Source organism: Parus major, chromosome 3 (assembly GCF_001522545.3).
Source record: "Parus major isolate Abel chromosome 3, Parus_major1.1, whole genome shotgun sequence".
NCBI classification, from domain to species: domain Eukaryota; kingdom Metazoa; phylum Chordata; class Aves; order Passeriformes; family Paridae; genus Parus; species Parus major.
This window is the reverse complement of record NC_031770.1, coordinates 52,466,628-52,493,303: the sequence shown is the minus strand read 5'-3', so window position 1 is coordinate 52,493,303 and position 26,676 is coordinate 52,466,628. Positions and strand designations below refer to the sequence as shown.

General features: G+C 41.5%; 2 protein-coding genes across 5 annotated transcripts in view; one reads left to right on the top strand and one right to left on the bottom strand.

The window, feature by feature from the left end:
- SYTL3 (synaptotagmin like 3) overlaps window positions 1-5,836 on the top strand; it is a 32,869-nt gene extending 27,033 nt beyond the window's left edge. For all 3 annotated transcript variants that reach the window (XM_033512727.1, XM_015622421.3, XM_033512728.1), the window contains 5 exons: window positions 506-673; window positions 880-979; window positions 2,192-2,300; window positions 3,182-3,387; window positions 4,605-5,836. In XM_033512727.1, coding sequence (XP_033368618.1) covers window positions 506-673; window positions 880-979; window positions 2,192-2,300; window positions 3,182-3,387; window positions 4,605-4,735 — 714 coding nt within the window. In that variant the 3' untranslated portion in view covers window positions 4,736-5,836. The remainder of the gene's footprint in view (window positions 1-505; window positions 674-879; window positions 980-2,191; window positions 2,301-3,181; window positions 3,388-4,604) is intronic.
- A 28-nt stretch (window positions 5,837-5,864) lies between these two features.
- EZR (ezrin) overlaps window positions 5,865-26,676 on the bottom strand; it is a 36,655-nt gene continuing 15,843 nt past the window's right edge. Inside the window, exons 2-13 of one of the 2 annotated variants that reach the window (XM_015622425.3) lie at window positions 24,738-24,821; window positions 20,373-20,468; window positions 19,298-19,572; window positions 18,414-18,497; window positions 17,646-17,792; window positions 14,231-14,327; window positions 11,026-11,189; window positions 10,001-10,131; window positions 9,193-9,353; window positions 8,835-8,927; window positions 7,641-7,892; window positions 5,865-7,301 (exon numbers count right to left, since the gene is read on the bottom strand). In XM_015622425.3, coding sequence (XP_015477911.1) covers window positions 7,137-7,301; window positions 7,641-7,892; window positions 8,835-8,927; window positions 9,193-9,353; window positions 10,001-10,131; window positions 11,026-11,189; window positions 14,231-14,327; window positions 17,646-17,792; window positions 18,414-18,497; window positions 19,298-19,572; window positions 20,373-20,468; window positions 24,738-24,821 — 1,749 coding nt within the window. In that variant the 3' untranslated portion in view covers window positions 5,865-7,136. Of the gene's footprint in view, window positions 7,302-7,640; window positions 7,893-8,834; window positions 8,928-9,192; window positions 9,354-10,000; window positions 10,132-11,025; window positions 11,190-14,230; window positions 14,328-17,645; window positions 17,793-18,413; window positions 18,498-19,297; window positions 19,573-20,372; window positions 20,469-24,737; window positions 24,822-26,676 lie in introns of those variants that run through there. The other variant, XM_015622426.2, reaches the window with a different exon arrangement.

Genomic DNA, 26,676 nt, shown 5'->3' with positions numbered 1-26,676 from the left:
CCATCATTAGGTGTCTTCTTGAACTGGCTTCCAGAACAGCCACATTCTGCTGGGAGTGTAAACAGAAATATATGTGTGTGTGTATGTATGTATATAAACACATGCACAAAACCCTCCCCCAAAAAAACAACAAAACCCAACCGCCCAAAAAACCAACCAAAAAAAAAAAAAAGCCCAAAACCCCTGCAAACAAAAGAATAACAACCCAAATCCCAAGAATGGTCAAATGTTATTTAAAGTTCTGAATTTATAATCAAAAACTTTAGCAAGGCAGGTGAAAGTATTCCCAGAATGTTGTTTCCTAGTTGAATGAGCATTATTCAGCATCTATAATATATAAGTAGCTGGGGTTTTTTGAGATTGCAAAGCACTCTCAGACAACATGGCTCTGTTTGCATCCAGAGGCCTTCAGTCATGCTGTGGCTGGATTTCCTGGGAACAGGTCATGAGTGTGGGCCTGCATTCATCCTGTGCATTGCTCTGTAAATGCTGTTTATCCTTCTAGTACAAGATTGAATACTCCCAGCTGAGAAGTCGGCAACTTCAGATCTCTGTGTGGCATGCAGGAGCTCTCAAATACAGGGTGTTTTTGGGAGAAGTGGTGATTCCCCTGGCAGCATGGAATTTTGAAGAGGACTCAATGCAGATTGACTGGTACCCACTCAAACCCAAGGTGACTCTAAGTTTTTGTGCTTAATTGTACCCTAAGAGCAAGATGTAGTGAAAGCCTTGGGAAAGATCACCCCTATGAGATCATTGAGGGGAAAATGCTGTCAATGCAGCCCATCAGCAAGATGTGTTTGAAACACAAATAAGCTGTGAGAATAAGCTGTGGGAATGATTGCAGTAATGCAGATTTCTGTATGTCCCTTTCTTCAGCTTGAGAAGCCTGAGGATGATCTTATCCAGTTCAGCGGTGAGCTCCTCGTGTCTGCAAAGCTGTCAGTACCAGCCCAGTATCAAAAACTTCAGTTTGAAGGTATAAAATGTTTTGGCATACATGAGTGCTGAACAGTTGCCCTCAATGGTCTTTAGAGGTCTTTTCCAACATAAATGATTCTATGATTCTATGAATTCCTTGTCTAGAAAAGAATTGAGATGGATGAAGGACTGGTAAAATCCGTGTAATATTCCTGTATGGATTTTTTAACAGCTACAGCAAACAGTGTTTTTTGTTGTTTTATGTCTTAGATTATTTAAAATCAAAACATTTTGTATATTTGTTCTTTTTAATGCCAAGGAAAGTTGTACAATATAATGGCAGCAGTACAATGCATCCAGCTGTTTTCCAAACTTGTGCCTGTTGTGATGTTACCAGTAGAGGTTATTCTGGAGGTGAAACAGCAGTTCTGCTGTACAAGGCAGAGGCTGCCAATTTGGGCAAAATTTGGAAGTATCTGCAAGCATACCAGACCAGCACCCTTGGCTTCCTCCAGTGGTCTCATCTTAGGGAGATTGTTTCACTTGGAAGGTGTTAGGTTTAAAATGTTTAGTCAGGATTCAGTTTCTAGTAATGAAAACTTGTAAGGTACACTAAGTATTGCTGTAGTATGACAGAGCAAGCACCTGCTGGTGGAGTGAAATGAACAGTTTGGGAAGGAGGGATAGCAAAACCTCCTTTTCTGTACCTCCCTAGACTTTAGTGAGGTGTACAGACATTCAGAACTCTATAAGTGCTCTCTGTCAGGACCACAGCAGCAGGTAGAGACCAGAAGAAAGTTCTAATTTACTGTTTTGTTATTTTTGTTCCCTTTTCTTTTCCAAATGACCCCAAAGTTACCAAATCTGTATCTTTTGTTTTTCCTCCCTATGCACACCTGTTTTGGGTCTCTGCTCTGTGCCTTGAGCTCTGAGTGAAGCAGTATCACACCATGGGTTTGGCTCTCTCCCCTGCTTCTGACTGTTCCAGAGAAATGCTTCTGTATGTACTGCCCTGTGTTTGCTTTTCACAAACACAACAGAAAGCTTTGTCTTTGGAACAGGGATCACAAAGCAGCCTGCTACTCACTGCTTGGTTTGTGTGAATCATTCACTGTACAAACATTCAAATCTTTGAAATGTTCCTAGTCCAGCCTTATGACTCCTTATCTCAGTAGTGCCACTTAGGCATTTCCCTACTTACTTTTAGCAGCATCTTAAGCTATGAGCTGATCTAACTGGGCATTTCATGTGATAAGTGCTCCTTTTTCAGGAAACAGAGACCAAGGAGTTCTCAACTGCCAGCTTCAGGTTATGATATTTGGGGCCAAGAACTTGCCCACGCTGAGATCTGCTGGAATGCTGAACTCCTTTGTTAAAGGGTATGTCTGAGACCTAACACTTCAAATAGAGACTGTCACATATGTTCTGTGCAAATGTACATACTAACATGTTTTCAGCAGGAGACTGGCATGGGAAAGTGGCATTGCCTACACTTTTAATCAGACTTCCTAGTAATGGTGACACTTGAGTGTCTGCAGAACAGCAGCAGTTTCCAGGGAAGTGATGGGTCCCACCTGCCCTATTAGTCCTGAATTTGAGATTTTAATTATGTAATTAGATGTAGAGTTCACTTGTTTAATTATGTGTTCTTAGATATTAGGGGAGAGGGGAAAAAAAGTGAAAATAAAGACAGTGTTGTCACAGTTACAGCTGCGCCTTAGCAGAATTAAGTATAGCTCTTGATACACTGAAAACTTTTATCCTCTTCATTCTTGACATTTTGAAAGAGAAGGAACGGAATTTTTCTTCAGTGGTGCTGAGTAGCTTGTATGTGGGATTGTTTTACTTCCTTGCTGTCAGGCATCAGGTACCACTGGACAGATGATACTGGGGTAAACTTACATCTCATAAAGCCATTTCACCTGTTGTGGCACCCACTTTTGGTGAAATGGGAGAGCATTTCATCTCCTGAAAAGCAGGTTTCAGGGACCATTGGGTAGCAGCACATGGAACAAAGGCTCCTTCAGCAGGGAGTGACAGCAGAGTCAAAGCAGGCTACAAGACCTGCACTAAAGGCTGGCAGGAAAAGGTGCAGGTCCCAAAATAAACACAAGAGCACCATGTTCTACTTTGCACTAAGGCTGAACTTGTTTTGCTTTTTAAGGCTAACCAAAGGGCTCCAGTTGGTTATTGAAAATGTTCTGTTTCCTGGTTGAGAAACCAGTAACCTTGCTGAACTCCATTTTTGGTGGGGGGGAAGTTGTCTTGTCCTTCCAGGCCAAACAGAGGTAAAGCAAAAGTCTTCTGTCCTGAAGAAAGAGACCTGTCCACAGTGGAAACACTTGTTTGTCTTTGATGGTGTGACCCCAGCTCAGCTACAGCAATCATGTCTGCACCTGACTGTCTGGAACAAGTCAACTTTCAGCTCAAGTGATCAGTTCCTAGGAGGAGCCAAGCTTGGTGCAAGTAAGTTCTTTAACACTGAAAGTTGAAGGTAATTTGGGAAAAGTGCATTTAGTTTACATACCAGGCAAAAATAGTTACACTGTGCTATTTATTACCTGCTATCATGTGCCTACACATGCAATCCCAGCCTCTGTCCTAAGCAACTTGCAGTCTTGGGCTCTGATCATGCAAGGACTGACACAGGTGCTTCTGTTCCCATCTGTGCAGAAGATCAAGGTTGTCAGTGGGAATTTTCAGGAAAGCCATTTGTTAGCATAGTGATTTTTATGGGTCAGAGCCATGCTAAGACAAGCACAGAAATGGTGTGGCTCTAACTCACACAGAGCTCTGCATATTTTTAAAGACTTATTCCTTTTATTGTTTTCTATGAATTATCTTATTTTAAATAACTTCTCATCAGAAGGAAGCAGGAGAATTAATCATCTCATGGACTCCAACCTTGCTTATGTCTCTGCTTATTATTTTATATCCTCAAAGCAATCCAATCAATGAAACTTGATGAAATGAAATCAATGAGGGTGCAACTTGCTCCAAAGGGCCTGTTGGAAGTTTGAAGGTTTGGGCTCTGCTCTGACAGAGTAAGCTTTTATTGCTCAGGGCTGAGCAATGTCTGAGAAACCCTCTGCTCACTGATGGTTGGGCAGGGAAGCATTGTGTGTGCCTTGAAGGCTGCCCAAAGGTTTCCCCACCCTTATTCTTCCCAGTGAGTTAAGTGCTGGGGGTTTCAGTATTTGAGAGGAAAGGGTCAAATGTTGTTTTGGTATCAGCATGCAGCTTTCAGGAGTGTTATCACTAGTGGTAACTCAGTGTCATGCAGGCTTCCTCATGAACTTTTTTTTGCTTATCCTAGCCAGCATTTGCCTTTCTGCTAGAGCAGGGACTATCTGCTTGTAAGTGGTCCAAGTCCTAAGCCTGGACTGAACTGAAGCAGGAGGCTTGGTGCCATTCTGCTATTATGAGCATGCACACTTGCTCTTCTGCTTTCAGTCATTCAGCCAAAAACTTTTTCTTTTCTGCAGGTTGCAGTCTTCAGAGAGTGATCCCAGTTTAACAGGATGTAAATAACAGTTCAAAAGTATAAATACCATTTACTGCAATTAGTGCCTTAGGAGCTGCAGAACAGCTGAAATTACTGTAGAAGTGGGTGAATGGGTTGGCCAGAAGTTGAGTTAAGGCCAAGTGAAAAGTAACTGATCTTTCCTTTTGCTTTCTTGCAGAGGAATTCTTTGGTGCTATGGACCTTGCTTCTCAGGGAGTGCTCCAATGGCAGGAAGTGCTCTGCAACCCAAACATGTGGACAGACTTCACACTTGTACTGCATTCAAATAAGGAAAACTACAAATCATGAGAGATTATCAAGCAACAAATTTTCCTTTCCCATGTCTGATGTTTTAAACTGGAGTGGTACATACACTTCAGGTCTGGGAAAGTTATGCTGCAACAGCACCTATTCTAGATTATTTTGGGAATAGAATTATGCATTTGAATGTGTGTGACATTCTGAATGTTTTATTTCTTCAAAAGTTAAGGCTCAAGCCTGTGCCTCCAGCGGGAGTGTAAGGTTAGTATTATTTCTTCAGGAGAGACAGCCTCAGTTTGAGATGCATTATGCTGACTAAGCAACAGGAGCCAGACAATGTGCAGCTGTCCATTTCCAGGCCTAGAACTGTTTAATTTAAAGCCCAGCTGGGAGTACTTCAGAGCAAATAATTGTTACAACATTAAAGTTACATTATTTCACTTTTACTTTGAGGTTTTAGCCAAAGAATTCAAAACCAGCTTATCTTTGTCTACTTGCTGCAAATGGGTGATGCTAATGCCTGTGTGCTTCAGTGTTATCTACACTGCCACTTTATTTCATGTGGCCACATGGTCGTCATTTTATTTGGCCATGTCTCTCGAATGTGTGCTATAGCACGATGCTTAGAAAGTTAAATGTATAAATGCTCTGTTAGTAGCAGGGTGGGACTGCAGCCAATGGAATAAGGGTGGGTATAACAAGTTCCTTCTTATCAGCTGCCACTGTAAGACAGAATTAACTGCTCTGATCTGTAGGATGTACAGTGCACGACAAGACCTTACCTGAGTTTATAATTTCTTCATGTGGACAAGCTTAGGGCCAAACTCCTGTGTCAGTTTGCCTTGCTTTGGATGTGGCCTTTACAGTCAGCAGAAACTTCTTGTGTACAACTGTAACTACTGCTGATGTGTTACACTTTTAGTCCTTACTGCAAGTATTCCCCCTCCTTCCTTTCTAGGTCAGTGTGGCTTTTAGGGATTTGAGATTTAAAGACACAGGGACTCATAAGCTAAGCTCAGGAACTAAAAGAGCAGTATCACAACTTCTTCAAAATATACCCCTCTCAAGAAACACTTCACTCCATCGCCTTTGTTACTTTGCAGATCTTTTATTTAGATGATTGCTGCTGCAAATAAAAAAAAAAAAAAACCCACACAAGATTAAACTCAAGTATAACGCAGCATAGATATTGTAAATGGAAGAGGTGACAACATACTGTATCTCACTTTCTAACAGATTTTCAAGGAAAAGTGGGGAGAGTGGGGGAAGGATGGTCACAGAAATGCTCTCTACTAGAGAGAATACAACTGTGATATAAACAAGCAGTCCCTTCATCTTTGGAGTCTGAAACTTTAAATCAAACATTTAAAAAAAATTAGAAAATTTGTTAGAAAAATAGGTGCAGTAAAATTGTATATATTGGATCATGTGTACATATAACAGTTTTCATTAAGTAAAAAAAAATGATCTTTACAAATAATGCTTTATAGTAAATAATCAGCTGCACTGTATCAGACTACAGTCTTGTTTAGGCATTTTTACAGATGCAAGTCTTATTAAATCTGAAAAGTAACAAAATATACAGAGCAAAACTATTTCCCTTTAACTAGTACTGCAATTCACATATTGCATGTTTTATATATATATATATAAATACTACACTATAAGTGATCAGTAATGAAGCTGGAATGCAAACACAGTGGTGTCTTAGATTCCAGGAGTATTTGCTACTTGTTACATGAAGAGGGTATCAATGTCCCTATGCCGCTTCTGAACCATCACTGCACAATTTCTCCAGTTGAGAACAGCAACTAGAAAATACCTAACTTCTACACAAAGTAGTTCTGAGGTGTTGTCAGTTCTTTTGTGTGGGGGAGGCAGGGGTGGGGGAACATGGGCATCAAGACCAAGGAAAAAACAGGATCCACAAACACCTGTGCATGGATGTACAACATACATACAGGATGTGCAAGCACCTAAGTTCCACAACCTGTCTTCTCAGCTGTTACACTTTACACTGTAGCTAATAATACAAAGACATATGGCACAAAATTCACCCACAGATGCTTATCTTTTAGACCAGGCTGAATCCAGCACCGACACAGGACACACATCTTGAAATAGAAGCATGGCCTGTTAAAATTTGTCTTGCTTAAAGAGATGTGTCACAAGGCCTTTTGGCACAAAGCAAAGGCATGAGCAAGTTACCAGGTTGTGTGGTATAATGAGTTTTAAACTATACCAAATTTCACAGAAGATTCAGAATAAAAGGGAGATTCAAACACCTCTGGGTTTAGAGAACATTGCTTAAGTGTCATACAGTGACCCCTCCTCAGGAAAAAAAACAAAAACAAACAACCAAAAAACCAATACAACAAAAACCCCAAAACAAGAACACAGCATTAAGATCTGCCTTTCCCACAGTCCTGTTTTCTTCTTACAAGCATCTTTACATTGCCTCGAACTCATCGATTCTCTGCTTGGTGTTGCCTTGTCGGATCTGCCGCAGCGTCTTGTACTTGTCCCGTCCCTGGCGCATGTTCTCCGAGTGGATGATATCGTTTTGGGTCCTCTTGTTCTCGTTTCGAGCCTGGGCCAGCTCATCTGTCAGTGCCTGCAGTACAAAGAACAATAAATACAGGTTATATGTCAGAAGCTCTCAGCTCCCGTCAGTTGTGTTCTTTGGGGAGAGCTGACAGTGGTTAATGCCTGGACACAGCAGTGACATGGATGCGATCCGGGCTTTCCAAAACCTTTATGGACGATTTAAGCAATCTCAAAGCTTGAGCTACAAGAGTAATCTTTATATACCTTGCCTTTATTTCAATCTTCCTATAGGAACTGAAAACAAAGAGAAACTGTTGTGCTTTGTGTGTTTATCCAAGTGGTTAAAGGACCTGTTGTCCAGGACTGGTTGTTTCAATTCCTCTGTCTCCTCCGAGCAGTGCCTTACCCTCAGCTGGCTCTGCACTCGTGCGTTCTTCTCTGCCTCAGTAATGCGCTTCTCCTCGTTGCGGTCGTTCCTGATGCCCTCGCTGGAGAACTCAGCGCTGTAGGCAGAGTACTCAGAGCCCTCATCTTGCAAGTTGTCGTGGACATGGTAATTCACTGGCTCGTAGACAGGGGGTGGGGGTGGAGGTGGAGCAGTCATTACCAGGTGTAACTCCTCCTTGGTCTTTACCAGATCCTCCTGTGCTTCCCTGGCCTTTGGGAAAAGAGGGAAAAATACTTTAAATGCATTTCTTGCTTTAAATCAGCTTAAAGAATGTTTAAATGCTTATCTTCCTAGTTTTTTCAAATCTACTATGAAAAGCAAGAGAGAATTAATGTCTGCAGCTGATGGTATTCTATTATTAGAGAACTTTTTTTTTTTACTAGGGATGCTAGCATTAGCCACTGTGTAATGTGCAGCAGGTCTGAACAAAGAATATTCACCCAATAAAACAGCCCAGGAAAAAGTTCTATGGAAAGCTACAGTTATTGTCATTCTGTTCTCCATTAGAAGAGCTTTTGGCTGAAGACACACAGGTTCCACAGAGTAAGAATTTGGGAATCTAATTTTGTATTTTTAGTGCAATTACACACAAGGCAGTCACTTTCCCTGCTGCTGCAGTGGTTCTGTCCCCCATGTGTCTTACAGTGCACTGGGAGCAACAGCACTCTGAGACTTGTGTGGTTTGTCTTTGGTTTTAGTGCAGCAGTTTATTACCCTCTCCTGATCCAGGTACCAGGAAGCCAGTGACAACAGCACACACTCCTCGAAACAGATACCTGCAGTGTGGCTGCATTTGCAGCATCTTCTCTTGAGTGATGCAGTTTTCAGACATTATATAATCAATTACATGATATATCATATATCCCTTCCTCTCCAGGGCTCCAAGACAATGATTACATTTACAGGCTTTCATTCTTTGAAATTTGAAGTTTTTTTGAGCATTTTTTTGAACATTCTTTGAGTTTTGATTGAAGGGTTGTTGGAAGAAAGGTGTTTTTGCAGATGTACTGCACATTGATCACAAGTTTGGTCTTCTTCACTGCTGTACAGATGTTTGTCTCCACATGTTTGAGAAGTCACACTGGGCTAAGCATCAGAGTATGCTCTGCTTAAGCACAGAACTTTAGAGCAACTTGTAAAGCAGATACTCACTCTGATTTGCCACTCTTCAACCTCACTCTCTTTACGTTTCCTTGCCTCTTCAAGAAGTGCTATCTTGGCTGTATATTCTGCAAGTTCTGTAGCCTGTTGAATAATAAAATGGGAATTATAAGGACTCTTTGAAAAAACATCAACCCAACCAAAAAACCAAATGCAACAAAAAATACTAACAGAGACTGAACAGGAAACTAAGAACTAAAAAGCAGACTGCTTATGATAGAATCCAGTGCCATAATGATGGCCCAGTACTTCATTGCACTGTTTTTTCCCCTGGACATGATAGCTTTGCTTTACTCAAGGGCATAGTAACATGCCTGGGTATCTTGTTCTCAAAATAACTGGGTCTTACCAGCTGTTCCTGGCTCTTTATCTGGTCTATAGTTTGTCTCTCCAGCTCTTCCTTAGCCTGCAGAGCTGCCAAACGGTCAGCTTCCAGACGTTCTGCCTCCTCCTGGGCCCGTTTCCTCTCCTCCTCCAGCTGAATGGCTCTTTGGATCTGATCTGACAGCTCTGCAAAGAGACAGATCAATGTCTAGTCAAAGCTAAGGAATTTCAGTCTCTTAGGTAACTGCAGAAGTCATGACAGGACTTTACTTGAGCTTGTAATACTCCTTTCACTGTGCTCCTCCAAGTAATTCTTTGCATAATACACCAAGTAACTGGATTCAGAAGTAGTCAGATGCATACTGTAATTAAATATTCTGCAAGATGTTTGCACTGAAGTCTAACATTGACATGACTCTGCTGCCCTTAATTGACAGTTTGCTGCATGGACCAGATGTCGCTGGCTCCAATGTGTTCTTCTATGCATTGAGACAGAAGATTCCATTTCACTGGGAAGATTTGTTCCCAAAGTACTTCTGTTAGGAGTTAGTAAAAAGTACTTGAAGGCTGAACTCTTGCTCACTGCTGGAAGAGGCTGGGATACTTAAATCCTCCTGGCAAAAGAGGAAAACAGAGTTCCTGCCCTTTGGTTCCCAAATAAAATTTGCAGGTTTTATGCTACTTTCATACTTTGGATGCACATTTAGAGATTTAGCTGTATAGGCAGGCATTAGTAAGTCTTGCCAAGTGATCCCAGTATCACCAGGTTTAGGCAAGGCATGGGCAGCAACCCATGGAACACAACACATGGTCTTGTCAGCCAAGTACTTTACCTTTCTCTGCTTTCTGAGTCTTCACTTCATACTCTTGTAGCCTCACCAGCAGCTCCTCCTTCTCCCTCAGCATTTGCTCTTTCTCCCTCTCAATTGTCTCTCTCCTCCTCTTTTCATCTTCTAGTTGTTTCCTGTTAGAAAAACATGTCATGCTGGAAAGCTCACTTTCAGACCCAAGCTGCTGCCAGACAAGAAAGCTGGCTGGGAATCTCTCCAGGCAGCTCAATGGGAAAGTGGCTGCCACGAAACAGGAACCAGAAGACAGAAATAGGCTGTTCCTTCATCTCTTCTGAATTTCTGCTCAGTTTTAGATATCCCATTTCATAAAAGCATTTGTATTCTTGGTGGTTGGCACAGAAATTTAGAATACCAAATAGCTGCTAGACACAGAAAGGAAAAACAGGATTTGTACTGCGAAGCAGAGGAGGTGTAACTTTGTTACTTCTGCCATATGGAAGGCCAAGGAAGTGTGAAAACAACAGCACTGAGGGAATGGAGACAAACAATCCACAAGATCAGGAGAAAAGCAACATGATTTCTTGAATCATATGCAACCTGCAGCCAGTGGTAGAATTGCTATTCCTTTTTCCTTGCCTGTAAGAGATCTCCCAGTTCCTTCTGTCATTACAGTGTACACATATGTGCTCCCTGTGAAGGCTTTCCCTAACTCCCAACTATCCCATGGCCTAGCACATAAATCAGATGCCAACACTCAGGAGTCAGGAAAACCCTTCTCCAGGTACAAAGCACCACACCCTGTGCCTTTATTCACACATTTCCTTGCAGCCAGGAGAGCTGATGTGTGGGCACAGGGACAAGCAGGAAGAGCAACAGTTCCACTGCAGGACACCCCAAGTCCCTGACCATACTCCAGAGCTCCAGGGCCACACGTGCTCCTCCTGAGCCTGGGATGGCTCAGGGCCTTGCCCGCGTTACTGAGCCCTGCCCGGCTGCTCGCTGAACCCTGGCACTTCGGTGCCATTTATTTCTGCCATGCCACATCTGCTGCCTCTATCCAAGCCCACCTTTCCAGTTGTTTCTGGTGCTTCTCCTCCCGGGCCTGGGCTTTCATCTGCTGCACCTCAATGGTGTCAGGCTTCCTGCGCCGCATGTACAGTTCATGGTTGCCCATGCAGAGCTGCAGGATTCTCTTGTTAATTCTCAGACGAGGGGCATAAAACACAAAGTCCTAGAAGAGAGACCACAGGCAGTTTTCTCCATGCTCTTTCTCTTCTCCCAGCTAACTGCAGACAGAACATCTTGCCACTAAATTCATTCTAATCCAGACATACATGCAAGGCCATTTAAACACAGCAGCAGGAACTGCAAATATCATTTGAAGCCAAAACTATTGTGATTTATATTCTCCATTTAAAGTCGACATAGTATTGACAAGTTACTCTTTTAGAAAAAGCAACTTTTGGAGAAAATCCCAGATTGATGAAGTCTCATTTAAATGGAGATTGTTAGATGTTGCAGAAGGTTCTGGCTTGGCAGGTAAACATCTGAGCAACACACAGACCTCTAGTATTGACTGGTTTTTCAGTTTTGTGACTGAATGACAAAGCACAATCTACAAATGTAACTTCGTAGGATTTTTTTATCTATCTGAATCAACATTCAAGGCCCCACATGTGTTTTTTCAGAGAAAAATGCCTTTCAATATAATTCTTTTCTGTTCCATGGCATTTCCTCGTTAAATTGACCTAGTCTGTTACAAGGGTGTCAAATGAAAACTAATATTTTAACCACCAACCACATGGGTTACTTGAAATATCAGGTTGCAGACAGTAACAAAACACAAGATATTCTAAAATTCCTGGTTCAGTAAAAAGGACATTCCCAAATTTATTATTATCTCTTTTACAATAAGACTTTTACAGAAACTATAAACCAGACTGGTTCTTCTAGAGGAAAACAGCTAAGGAAGGGATACAGAGGGCCCAAGTTCATTACCTCCCTGATGATTTTTCTGAGTCCACAACCACACACATTTTCAAGAGTCTAAACTTACACAATGGATAAGCACCCTTCTGCTTTTTCTGTGTACTACAAGTGGCAAGTGGGCAAGCTGCCACATTACCACCATAAACCAGCGCCCACTCCTTGGAATTACTCTCCTATGGATTGCCTCACAGTTACCAAGAGATGGAACCAGGAATGGAAGCAGTGATTGTGTTTTTAATTGCCTGAGCTCAGAAGCACAAAGATAGCTGTGGCTGTCTCTGGGAAAGTTAGAAGTCACACTAAGTGATTAAAAGCTCTCTAAGTGGTATTAAGATGAATATGCTGACAAAGACTGATTTTCTCCAATGCATTTCCCTAAAGCACACACTGGTAGCAGAAGAGGCAGTCGGGGCAGTGTGTTGTGCTCTCCCACTAAATCCTGCCAGAGCCATTCTGAGGCACACAGGTCTGATCCTGATAAATGTGACTGTAAGCTGCTCATCCAACCTCCTGCTTCTGACAAGTAATTGTAAAAACAGTTTGTGCACGTTGTGATGAACAGGTTCTGTGCTGAGGTGAGCTCACTTACATGGAAATAACTACTGAGGGTATGGATGGTTCTTGAATTTGTCATTTAAGGCTGTAACCAAGGGATACAACATTCAAATACAATTATAAAATAATCCCTTTCTTTCCTCATCCTCAGCCTACCCCAGATCTCATACAACTGGGAGAATTGCACCTCAATATTTTAAAGAGCATGTGCTGAAGGTCTTGGAGTATTAGGGCAGACAAAGCCCAAAAATTAAAAAGCTTATTCTGGGCGAGGTGCCACAGGACTCTACCCTTTACATTACTGTCAATTTAAACAGTAGAATCCTCCAAATTAAAAGAGAGCTTCCAACCCACAACTTGGGAGGACTGAGTATTTTGCTGTAGTAATAATGCCTGCCTTTTTAAAAGGAGACACAAGCACACAAAAAGACCCAGACAACTTCATGAATACTCAGAATTAGTGCCCAGGTAAATTCTTCTTTTAAGCACAGCTTTAAACATACCACCAGCCAGAGGGAAAATAACAATTGACAGACAAGAGGAAACATAACTGAGGTTTTCAATGCTAACACCTTTTGCAAGCCTTGCATTTCAAACTCAGGTCTGCTCTTTGGGGAGCGGGTGGCATACTGTGATCTGTTTTGTAATTATGTACAACACACACAAGAGGCTCTTCTATTGAGAAAAGCATGCCTGACAGACCAGCTTTCTGTCTCTGGGGAGTTTTGTTGGTTTTCACTAAGAGCATCACAGAAAAAAGCTCCTCTCCCCCAGGTTCTTATCTGGGGGAAGAAAGAAATCCCTGCAGCACACAGTGCATTAGTATCCTTTAAATTACTGGGAGGATCTCTTTCTGTTAGAGATATTTATAAGCCATCATCTTTTGCCAAAGCCAGGCTGCTTATTATTTCTCTGGGTTGTACTTACCCACCAAGACCAAGTACTAGGATGGGGGAAGAGCAGAGGTCTTTCTCAACTACTCCAGTAATTTCACAAGACTAACAGAATGATATCCACCTATACCAGTTATTCCACCTTACGTTCTCAACAGGTCAAAGTAAGTTTCCAGTTCTTCACTAATACATACAATGAAAACATACTTTTCAGTACTGAAAAGCAGCATTCACATGTAGCTACATTTCAGTTCTCCAAAGAAGTCGTATCCCTGAGATTTACCTTAGTGTTCAAGAAAGTCAATAAACACCACAGTTTATTCTGTCAGTAGTGTGGAAGCCAGCAGCAATGGATGGGAAGCCTTATTTGTCCATGTGGTTTTGCCACAGCATTTGAACTACTTCTGTAATTTTTTTAGTGAACTTTTTTAAATGTTTGGATGTTTTTAAATGAAAAAACAAAAAAATAAAATTTACCTATCATTTTCCATGCAGTGAAAGATGTGCAGAGAGGACTCACAAAACTAGTGAACTGGCAAAGAATCTCAAATTTGAACATGAAGTTATCTAGTTTGCTACAAAAAGAAAGGGACTCTGCAGTGGTAAAATCCTTATCTTTTTCCACATTAGCTATCACTATTAGCCCTTCATTTATGCTGCACAGAAAAAACAGCAGCTCTAAATACAAATGCTGATTTTGCATCTAGAATATCTGTGGCTTTCTCCACTCCCAAGACTACTTTACTTTGAGATGAAACAGTATCAGTTGTTCATGTAGTATATATAGTTCATAGCTGTTCAGCAGTATCCAGGAAACCCTTTTATATATACTTACTGGTGCCTTCTTGTCAATAGGCTTTATAACAAACTTCTTGTCATTGAAGGAGATGTTTCTGATTTCACTCCAGGGGAACCCTATCTTCGGGGTTAGTCTGGAAAGAAGAAAAGCTTGTTTTAAGAAATGATGCAATAAACATTTTTCCCCTGTATTGCTTCCAACACACAGACTTGGTGGAATGCAACGCTTCACAAAGCTTTCCCAACAGAGAGAAGACAGTAATTGAACCAGAATACCACAGGGAGTAGGAAAAGAATCCCAGTAACCTCTTTTACTGAGTCTCTTCTCATTTTCATCAGCCACCCTACTGACCTTTGGCTATGTAAAAGGGATGGTTTCTACTGAAGCCACATGCTCAGCTGCTTATAAGCTTGTTTCTTGTAACTCTGGGCCAAAAATCCACAGCATGCAGACTTTATGTGCAGTGCTTCCCTGTGCAGCCCTCTCACACATCATGGGAGGCATAAGCCAAAGTGACAGAGCTGCTCCCCACATCTCACAGCACGCACAGGCAAACCTACCCTGCCATGTTACAGCTAGCCCAGTCACCTCTGTGCTGCCTTCACTCTCAAGTGCTGGGCAGGCCCCACTGGCAGGAGATTTATTTTCTATTGTTTCACAGCATGGGTCAGGTTGGAAGGGACCACAGTGGTCATCTGGTCCAACCTCCCTGCTTAAGCAGGGTCATCCTAGAGCACACAGCACAGGATTGTATGGTCATCTGCACAGCCAAGAAGTTCTTCCTCACATTCAGGTGGAACTTTCTGTGCTGAGTGTCTGCTCCTTACCCCTTGTCCCATTGCTCAGCATCACTGAGAGCAGACTGGTTCAATCCTCCTGACACCCTCCCTTCACATATCTCCTCCCCTAGATTACATGCAAGGTTAGCAACAAAGGGCCCTGTTCTTCCCTTCCATACAAACTGTTCTTTCAGCCCATCCCATGAGTCACCAAGTGGAACTTTGTTTGCTGGTCATGCAATGGGCTGTGCCACGTGGCTTCCCACTATTGAAAAGCTCCCCTATGAAGCAAAGGGCAAAATTCAGACTCCCACCTCTTCCTTGCTGCTGAGGAGTCCAGGTCTGTTGATCTGTTTGAAATTTTTCTGTATGACTCACGAAACATTTGAGATTTTCCTCTGGTTTAATTTCTCAGACTCTTGCATATAAAAAGCACCCCAGTTTGCCATGAGATCAAATGTTTCTGAGCCATTCCAATACTTCACCTTCACACACCTGATCAGCTCTGCAGCAAGTTCTAACATTGCAAGGGCTTGAGCATTTGAATATAATAAAGTCCTTTAATTACCCCAACCAAATATTTTATCTTTGTATTTAATATCACAGTATTATTTTATTCTTCTCTTATCAAGGGAGAGTATATTCTCTAGAGACAGCTGTTAATGATTAAGAATTGTGTCTTATGTAAAAAATAATATGAACAAACAATGTTCTTGTTATTCTCTAACCCCTCGAATGTATGTGTTTCTGTCTCAATTATTCTTGCAAATGATTTGAAGACAAGTATTTAATGTTTAGCACTTACAGAGATGTTTATCATCACAGTGGACCACTCAAGTTCTGTAAGCAATGTGCTCTATGGAGCACATTGATTAAACAAAAAAAAGAGCAATTTTGGGAGGAATTTAATTTATTGTCAAAGAGATGGAAAGCTACTACATCAAAAAATTTTGCTGTGTCCAAGCTCAAAAAAAAAAACTTGTTTCATTTAAATTCAGACATCAAGAATAAAATTCACCCTCTTCAGAACTTTCCACTCCTTCACCTCTAACTCAACTGCAAGATTATGCAACACTGTGTGTGTGTGTAACATTAAGAACTGTAAAGAAAATTATTTGATTAGACTAAGATTAACTAATTACTCCATCTTCCATCACATTAGTACAAGTGCTTAAATCCTAGATAATACAGTATGACAGACAACTAAAATAATTCACTCATTAGTAAGTTCTACTACAGATTCTTCCCTTTAATGCATGGGAAGAAAAACAACTTGGGTATACCTGGAAACAGGACATTGCCATACACTGCAACATAGAGACTCACACATCCACAGCACAGCCTCATTTTCCTCATGTTAAACTTCAACAATGAAATCTCTGCTTCTTCACCTTTACCCTTAATCCCCAAATTTTGCACCTACAAACTAGAGGTGGCATGCATATTGCTATTTTTCTAGTCCCCATATCTGCTGGAAAGACTTAATTATATAGTATCAAAAGACAGAGCAGAAATAAGCAGTTTATTCCAGCACTGTATTTGTTTTGCAAATGCTCTCGATAGGTCTTTGCAGTCAATGGCTACACTCTGTTTCTGCAGCTCGAAAAACCTGTTTGTGTGACCATGGTTACATAGCAAGACCAGTCATTCAAGACTGAAGTATTACATGAGCGAAACTACTTTTCTTTCAAGTGACACTCCTTGTTTTCTGGGTGACAGCACATACTAGCATTGCAGCAAAGACTCCCTTTCTCTTTGCCTTATCAACAGAAGATCCAGAGAGTTCCAGTTAATATTTGGGTGGCATTCAAAGCTTTTTAGAGGCAAAGATGTAGAACAGGTGAAATCCTTCTGTATTTCAGTGACAGTTTGTTACAGATGAGCGACGTGAAACAAAGATTTGAAACATCAGGGAGAGGGAAAGAAAGTAGTGTAGATGGCAATGCTCCATCTGAAAAACATCTATTTTACCTTCCTTCAATCCTTTGGTTGCAGAGTATTAGAAGAGACTAGCAGGCTTAGACACAGCTGTTCTCACCTTCTTATTATGTTTATTTATAGATGTAGTCTATCATTTCCCACCTTCTATCCAATTAATAATGGCTCTGCCTTTACCAGAAGGGCTGATTAAAACCATGCGTACCTCAGCAAGCCCTCATTTCATTCCTTGTTCACATACATACATTGTAACTACATAGGTTTGCCTCTCCCTGGGTTCTGGGTGTCACCCAACTTTGCTATTGTGTCCACCCCATAATCTGCCTTTTTCAGAACTGGGCAGTGGCACACAGATCCATCATTAACTCCAGGATAGGAGTGTCCTTAGGTATCTGAGCACTGCAGATGCCTTAGCCCAGCCAGGTTCTCTTGTTGTGGCCACTGGTGGCAAACTTGGTGACCTGACTCAAGGAAAAGCCTGGTAAACTCCTCAGTTCAGGATTCAGCTCCACCACTGCGCATGGTTATGAAGATGGCATCGTACAACTGACATCTCTCTTTATACAGCAGGTAGTGTTAGCAGGTCAGGAGAGACATGAAAGCACAGGGGATGTGAAAGCCCATTTCCTAGCTTCACCTACCGATCCAAAATCTGAACACAAGCACTCCTGTAAACAAGAAATGTCCCATACCAGCCCTTTTTGGAAGATCAGAGGTAAAAACAAAAGCCTTACTTATCGTCCTTTTCATAGATGTTGAGCCCCAAGGCATCGACCCCCAACCAAAGGTCAGTTCCTTTCTTGTTCTTGATTTCAAAATAGTTGATTCCATACATCTCCAGGTCTTGGGCAATCTTCAGGTACTCCAGCATGGCATTCTCTCTGATTGAGACAGGAAAAAGTAAGATAAATGAGAAACCAACATCTGCTCTATCTCAGAAAGCACAAACACCTCAGAAGAAAAAAAATAGTTTTTCCTAAACCTAAATTAAAACTGAACATTCACCATTTAGGATTCACTTTAGAAGTTATGATATCACATCTTACGATACACACACAGAATATTCCCATATACTAATCCCTAGTATTTTCAGACAAAAAATCAGCAACATTCACCTCTCTCAGCATTCATCCTTGTCTCAAGGTACAGTGAGTAGGAAAGGTATAGGATCTGAGCTTTCCCCAAATGTCAATGCAAATGCTTCAATGACTGTAAGGTTTAACATACACCCTCACTCTTTTCCCACTCAAAGCCATCACTAATACAATGTACACAGGTCCAAGATCTTTGGGAAGCCACACTGTTCTCAGCACCAGGACAAAATATACTACTGTGCTTTACCATGTGATTCAATACTGAACTAAAAAACACCAGGAGTAGGCTCATACAAGCAACTCAGAGTTTAAACCACAGACTAACAAAACCATGCTGTAGAAATGCAAACTTAAGGTAATCAAATAAGCAGCAGGTGAGCAGCCTGAGGACCAACACAAAACACTCACTTGAGCATGCCACTGTGCTCAGCGTGCCACACCTGGATCCGTTCTTCCCACTGCTCTCTGGAGAGTTTATGCTGGTCCATCACCCTACACAAGGAAACAGATATCAACAAGATTAGATGTTCTGCAGTATCCACTGATGGTGATTTTTGCTACATTCTTACTCTGACCCTGGTGGAAGCCTTACTGTAGCCAAAAGGAAAACCCTACTCAGTCCAAAGATGTTCTCTGTGAAGCAGAGCAGTTCAGAATGAGCAATAACCCTCTGCAAAGACCTTCTGGTCACTGACCAGACACATGAGAGGTGTAAGCAAAACACTGCAAACAAATCACACACATACTGTGGACACCAGGGGATTAAAGAAAAGCAAAAGTTGGTGCAATCCCTGGAATTAGGCACTGCTGCAGTGTCATCAGGAAGGGGAAACAGAAGCCATTGGTCTGAAAACATCCACTGATCTTGTATGGGGATGGACTGTGTAGCCACAAGACACGCTTACCACATACAAGTTTTTTAGGACTGTACATTAGGATTAAGGACACACAACGCAACCTTCTTCAGGAATGACATATTCTTGACTTAATGCCGCTCTTTTCTCCTTAAAGAGGAGACATTCATACTGACACAGTTGCCAGCATGGCAGCAGTGTTTAAGAAATAAAAGCTGAATATTGTATTGTATTGTATTTCCTCTCTAACCAGCCCATGGAGAAGCAAAAATATAGTCAAATATGACAGGTAGAAATAAAATAAGGGAAAAACCCAATTACATACAATTCAATTTAAAAAATGCAAACATTCTTTCAAATGAAACTCTTTGCATTTAACTAGAATTTAAATTAAAAAAAAAATAAAAAAAGAGAGACTGCATCAGCCAATTCCTTCACCTTTGGGGGATCAGACGCTCTGAATTGAGGTATCCAGGCTTGTGCACCTCTTTGTTGTAGTCTCCAAATTTGGCCTGCACAGCATAGGAGCCAAGAAGTACTGCTGTCTCAGGAGGACAGTAGATCTCATCACTGAGGATCCCTTCCTTCACCTGCAGGAAGAACAGCTTCTGCGTGATGTCCTGAATCAGCTCTTCAGACACATCCTCTGGGAAGAACTTGGCACGGAATCTGAACTGCAGGGGATTCTCCTTTCTGATTTCTTGAGCAGAAACCTGAGGACAGAGGTGACACCACAACTGAGCAGGTGTTCTTTTTCACACAATAGGATAGATTGCTTTTACATAGAAAAAAGGATTTGGGGCATTTGTCATAAGAGGTGAGTGACTGGCAACTCCTTAGTGGAATTCCTTAATTCTGGCTGCTTAATGGTAGGAGAGATGTGAGGGAGATGCATTATGTTTTCCAACTAAGCCAGTTAAATTCTGTTTGTACAGCAAACACTGGTCACTGGAGAATGATTTACTGTGCTGTATCAGACTGCAAACCAACCTAGTACTGTGTGTTTTTGACAGAGAACAGCCCCCTGACATTAAACAGGTGTGTCACTGACTGCCCCATCAAGAAAAGCAGCTCATGTCCTCCTAAGAGCTGGGAATACACAAACAGGAGCACATCAGAGATGTCAGCACTTGACTGCCCAGCCTGGAAGTGCCTCTTTTCCAATTAGCACACAACAGATCCTGCACAGGCAGGGCCTAAGCCCATCAAAAGCCCATCAAGGTGCTCCTCTAGCCACAGAAAGCACAGCTGCTTCCTCCCAACAAAATACAGTATCAAGGTGCTGCTGCACATCTGGCAAATGCTTCCTGCAACTCAGAGTGAAAGGGCAGACTTCCACCACGCCACACCTCACCCACGGAGATCACAATGTTATCTCTAAAAAAAATCCTGGAATTATGAAAATTAGGCCAAATCAACAGCAGGCACAAAGTGTATAAAGTTGCAGCCAATAACACATCAGGAATCATACAAGCTTTAACCTTTGGCCAGCAATTAGCCCAAAGTCTGTTACCTTTTTATCAAGCTTCAGCCAAGTCTGGAATCCTTTGTTGTCCACATACTGAAGACCAAAGTACCACACTTCTCGCAAACCTATGGTTTTAACCACCTGCAACAGAAAGGTAAAAAAGAAAAAGCTGTTGCAGGTAAAACTTCACTTGAGGTCCAGGTATCCTTTTGAGTCCCACATCACCTGTGGTGGGTGCAGGCAACAGTCTAAACCTACTCATTTGGCATCTCTTAATTTCACCTTGGAGACATCTACAGCTGCCATTGTAGAGGTTGATGACAGCATAGGATAAGATACTTGTCCCACCCAGTTTCTAGAAGATGATGATCTTGGGGAGAGCAGGTGAGACAAACAGCAGGTGACAGGCTACCAACTGCTAGACTGATACACTGGCAGCAGGCGGGGCTTCTGCTTGCTTTTATCTACTGACCCATCTTAAAACTCTACTTAGTGAAGCAGATGAGTTATGTCACCAAAGTTTTTGGTGGGATGGTCTCTAATGGTATTAGTACTAACTACAACTAGTTAGCAGTCCTAATGGCTCAGGTGACCTTGTCTGCCAGAGACTATTCCTTCTAGAGGAAGCAATTGAGAGGTGCTTCATACCACTGCTGTGAGGCTCTGAGAGTTAAAACGAGATGCAACTATTCTCAGTCAAAGTTATTTTTTTTAAACTTCCCAAAAGGCTGAGTTTATGAAGGACAAAAATACATCAATGCCCTCGCACTAGGACAAGTTTCTTTTCACATATTGTAAAACTAACCAGCTGAAAAACACAGAAACACCATCCATTGACTGGATGGTGCGCTTACTAGTAAAGCAGTCCTGTTTGGACATGTTACTTTTCCTCAGTGGAGGACAGAGCGAACAAGTCCCTGACCTTCACCTATTCTTAACAGCTTGTTCTTATAGCCAAGTGCTTGGCTGCCAGCTCATCTACCTGTAAAGCTGTGCTCTAGACACAGCCAAAATCTGCAGAGATCTACTACGTACATAGCTGGATCACTTCCATGATGTTATTTGCAGAGTAGCCTCTCAAAAAAGTGATGTAGGTATCCCTACATGGAGCTCAACTGAGTGGAAGGCATGAAGTTTTTAAAACCACTTTGGGAGTTAGGGAAGTGTGACAGACTTGAGAATGTGTAGTTACATGTCCTTCAACAAGTCTAAGACCTTAACCAAAGATCTGTTTCACCTCCACATTTACGGTATTGCTGGAGACACTGGCTTGAGAGAAACAATGTCATGTTAGCTAAGACTAACTAGACTTTATCAAGGACAATAAAACCCACCAATCCAAACAAACAAAAAAACCAAAAAACCCAAACCCCATGTCCTTTTAAAAAAAGAGCTGAGGTCTGAAAAGAATTCAGCTTTTACTTGACTAAAATTCCTTTTCCCTCCTCCCTCAAAGTGGCATGTTTCATCATGGAAGGGACAAGTTTTCTGACAGCTGGATGTATTTTTATGAAGTCTAGCAGAGAGCCAGGGGTATGCTGAGTGTGGTACTTCCTGTTGCACAAAAGTGTGTTGCAACTTTGTTAAAATAAAAGGTTGCATAAATCAAGCAGTTATCAGGTCATTATTTCTGAATGTCTCTTAGAAGAGAAAAAGTACACTTCCTATAGAGTTATAAAGCTTGCAGAAATAATGACCCCTCAAGTTCTTCCCAAAACCTAAAAGCAAGGAAGGAGAAAGTATTAAGCTGAACTTCATAATTTGACTGTTTGAGTTTCTATACAAAGAACAAAGAAAGTTTTAGACTGTACTGGGAAATACTCTGTAAACTTCCTCCAAGGCAAAACAAGGAAGAAATAAGAAACGAGGCATTATATACAAGATGAAAGACACCTCCTCTGCTTCCTCAAATGCATGAAGCAGCAAATCTTGAGTCTGCCCATTCCATCCAGTTATGCATTCACTTCCACAAAATGCCAGTTACACTCTCCTCCATCTGAATTTCTTTTACTCATGGTCAGGAGGGCATATGACTACTTGGGAGATACTCCAGCCAGCTACAGAGCCCACTGGGTTGGTTCTTGGGACACCTCAGACCTCACTGCAACATGAACTGCACAGGACTGGCTTGAGTGAAGTGGAACTTAATATTCACAGGTTCCCTCTCCTGTAAAAGGAGCTATAATGCACCTTACCTGCAGGATACAGTCGTGCTAGCAAAGCCTAAAACATAAGGGCACTGCCAGAGTAGCTCTGCTAGCTGACAACCAGGCCAAGAGATCACCTTGTAGTTTTTAAAAATAGCTTGCTTCTTCAGAACCCCCACAGTGGTTCTGTAATTCCAGTTGAGCCACTCCCCATACCTGTGAAAACCTGTTGCCTCCACAGGCTTTATCTAAGTGTAAACTCCACCCGAGATAAGGGCCTAGTGAAAGGCTTGCTCAACAGAACTGAAGAGAGAATGTATGGTCTGCACCTTTTCTGGTTTTGTGCTGCACAATTCTACCTCAGCCTTCCTTTGATATGCAGAAGTAACCCCCAACAAGGTATGAAATATGGATAAGAATTTCCAATCATAGATTTTAAACCCATGCCACTGGATGTAAGGAGTAGGTCTGTCCCAGTCATGCACTAAGCACTGCAATAAGCATTCTTCAGAAATCCCAGTCATCCCAGACAGCAAGCTAAAATAGAAGTATCTTGAATCTGAAACATCCTGCGTTTTCCATGTTCTCAGGATTTTGAATTTCTCACTGGAAAGCAGAGAAAGTAGTTTATCTTCTGCCAGAGAGATGATCCTGACTCAGAACAGATGTAAACATTAGTTAATATATATGGAGGAGGGAATTACTTGTTGAATGCTTGTCATAAGGACACACAGTCTAATTTAAAGCATTGATTTTAAAAACCTGGCTTTCAGTAATTTGGATTTTCCTACTGTCAGAGATAAAATCCAATTTCTCTACTTCAGATTAACATGAAAGGGGGAAGAAGTTACTCTGATGGCATGGTGATCAGCACGAATGGAATCATAGAATCATAGAACAGCCTGGGTTGGAGGAGGCCTTAAAGATCATCTGGTTCCACCCTCCTGCCATGCACAGGGACACCTTCCACTAGACCAGATTGCTCAGAGTTCCAACCCAACAGGCCTTGAACACCTCCAGGGTTGGGGCATTCACAGCTTCTCTGGGCAACCTGTTTCTGTGCCTCACCACCGTCACAGTAAAGAATTCCTTCCTTATATCTAATCTAAACCTAGTTAGTTTTTTTTAATTTGAATCCGTTCCCCCTTGCCATGCCACTACATTCCCTTGTAAATAGCCTCTCTCCAACTTTTTTGAGGGTTCCTTTCATGTATGGGAAGGCTGCAGTTAAGTCACCCCAAAGTCTTCTTTCCTCCAGGCTGAATAATCCCAATTCTCAGCCTTTCCTCATAGGAGAGGTGATCCATCTTCCTAATTAACTTGGTGACTCTCCTCTGAAGATCAAACAGCAGGTACTTGTTCCATAAAAAGAAAGTTTTTTTGGTTTTGTTGGTTTTTTGGTTGTTTTGGTTTTTGTTTTTTTAGTTGCAGAGCAGTAAGTAAATTTTTTTCTGCTAAAATCTAGGCCTTGCTTCAGTTTTATAACAGCAAACTACTTAAGATGATAATAACAAAGTTTCACAAATAGTACACAGTTTGTTTTAGTTGTCTTTATCTGATCTTTGCAGGTCCACCTTCAAACAAACCTGTATATTGTTAAAGCAATAGCAGGAAGAATAACAGTAAGGGAGGAGAGTCCCAGTCACTCCAGCCCTCCGCTTCCCTGGGAATCCCTGAAGGCAGGCTGCACTAATCTCTGCTCTGACCTGCTGCTCGGGGGCTTCTTACAAGGCATGGTGCCTGTAAATGCTGCACAGAGATCATAAATTCTTCTGGTTTTCCAGTATTTTGACAAACTCAAATACCTGTGGCAGGTGGTTCCTTGAACCCAGCATTTGAATGAATGCAGCCATGCCAACACCCACATCAGCCACCTGAAGGCCTGATTCTGAAGAGTTTTATGCACAAGAGGAGCATTTCAACCTCAGAAGTTAAGAACTATATAAGAGCTATGCAGTATTTCAAAGCAAAAGGTACATTTTTACATGCTACCTATGCTGTCTAAATATTTAAATCCTTTGTGACAGTTCATTATCCAACATGCTAGGGAGACAGGTTTCAGTGGAACATAACATACCTGCAAGGGTTTTTGCTTTTTTCTTTTACTGTGATGTAATTTAGAAATCTTAGTTCAGACTGGGGCCATTTGATTAGGAGGTAAAGACAAGAGAGACAGGTTTGGAATCCAGTTTTAAGAAAACACTGTAGTCCAAAACATACTCAAAAATTAAACAACAAGAGCCCACACCAACCCTTCACTGACCTGGTCAAACAGCTGTTTGCCTGTAGTGTTTGGCTGGATGGCAAACTCCAGCTCTGCATCCATAGTAACAACTCGAACGTTGATCTAAGGAAAAAACCAAAAAGCATTGTTTAAGATGCATTCAAAGTTACTTCTAGGTGTTACCACAGTACTTGGTGTACAAGAGTCTCCACGCTTTGATGCACTCCTGTAACCTCTATAATAAACACACTTAAGCCTCAATTAGAATCGTGTTATCACACCAGTAAGCTTAATTGGGGCACTCATTCTGCTGTTTTAACCAAATTGCTCCACAGGTTTTCCTACTCAGCATAGGGTTGGACAGATCTTCTGGTTCAACAGGAGGGTATTTCAGTCCTGACCCTTTGCAGACAGAAACCCTCTTGGACTAAGAGCTACTGTGAGTGCACAGTATAGCTGCCTGCAGGCCATCCCTTGGATTACGAAAGGCCCTAATGACTAAATTAAATTTAAGACTTATAATTTAACTTCCATTTATATTAGAGCTAGAATTAATCTGAGGTTTTAAAGGCAAAAGACTGCAGATTATTCTTATAAAGACATCAGCATTAACCTGATAAACGTTCATTCTTTCCCTCATGAAAATTTACTCAGCACATGAAAACAGCAGTAACAGGTACTGAATGATACTACAGGGCAGGAGCTCAATAAGTTCTTGCTGTCAGTGAAGAAACAACATAACCAGATTTACTGCAATGGCACTAGACTGCAAGACAGAGGTTACTACTGAATGCAGAAGGCAAGAGTGTTTAATGACTAGAAAAAGTCTATTAGCAGTTAATCAGGATGCAAAAGCAGCAACTGATCTTGCAGGGAATGGCATAAGGACCAGTAAAATGGCAAATTGGGAAAGGATTATCTCCAACTGTTCTGACTTTAGTTTGCAATATTACATGACTTCCCAAGAGTCCCAAAACTAATCTAAAAAACCCAAACATGTATAATGGTGTAGCAGGTTATGCTAACAACTAGCTTTTTAGCTCAGTGTTTTAAAGGAAAGAGCCAAAAATGTGGACATGTAAACATAAGGCCAGACAGTAAGTACCTTACAGAGGTAAGGTACAGGCAGATGAGATTTCATGACAATTTCCCAACAATTTGTAAATGCCATATTACAGAAAGCTAAGACTAAGAGACCAGGAGAGCCTGCCACACATCTGAAGAAACAAGAGGAAAAAGAGGCAGGAGAGGAATAGAATCATTCACTACAAAGCTTTCGCCTTCAGCAGTTCCCAGCAACTTAACTATGCATGTTTAAATTCTAGGATAAATGTCAGGTGTAACAACGTTACAATCAACACAGAACTGTGAATAAAACAAGTTGCTTCATCTAGGTTTAGTAAAACACATTACAAAGTTTTGCACTCCTTTTTCAGTGAGACACTGAATGTTTAACCAACCTTCTTCAGTTCAGTGGTGGACCTGGCAATGTCAGGTTAATGGCTGAACTTGGTCTTAGAGATATTTTCCAAGCTAAATGATTCTGTGAAGGCATCAAGTATCTTTATATAACTGTTTCTTTTCTTCTGTTCCCACTTGACCAAGGACCCTCCCAAAGAAAGACCACTGAAGGCAGTTTCCAATTCACAGGATCTCAGAACTGAACCAGAGAAGATGACTTAGTGATGCCATTTTCAAGCCGTGTTTTTAAAGCACTGTCCTTTAAATGAGGACTTAAAAAAAAATTTCCCTAAATACAAGATAGAAGAACAAGCAAGAAGGCAAAAGGAATTCTTGGAAAACCTAACTGTAGCAACTGTGATCATAACAGAGCACAGAATTATGGTGAATGTTTTCTTCCTGTGCCTTAAGAACCAAAGGTTTCCCAAGAAACGTTTCCCGTGTAGGAAGGGAGGGGAAGTTCAGACACCAAATTCTCTGGAAGAGCAAGTCTGCAATTCAAAGATGTGACCTTAAA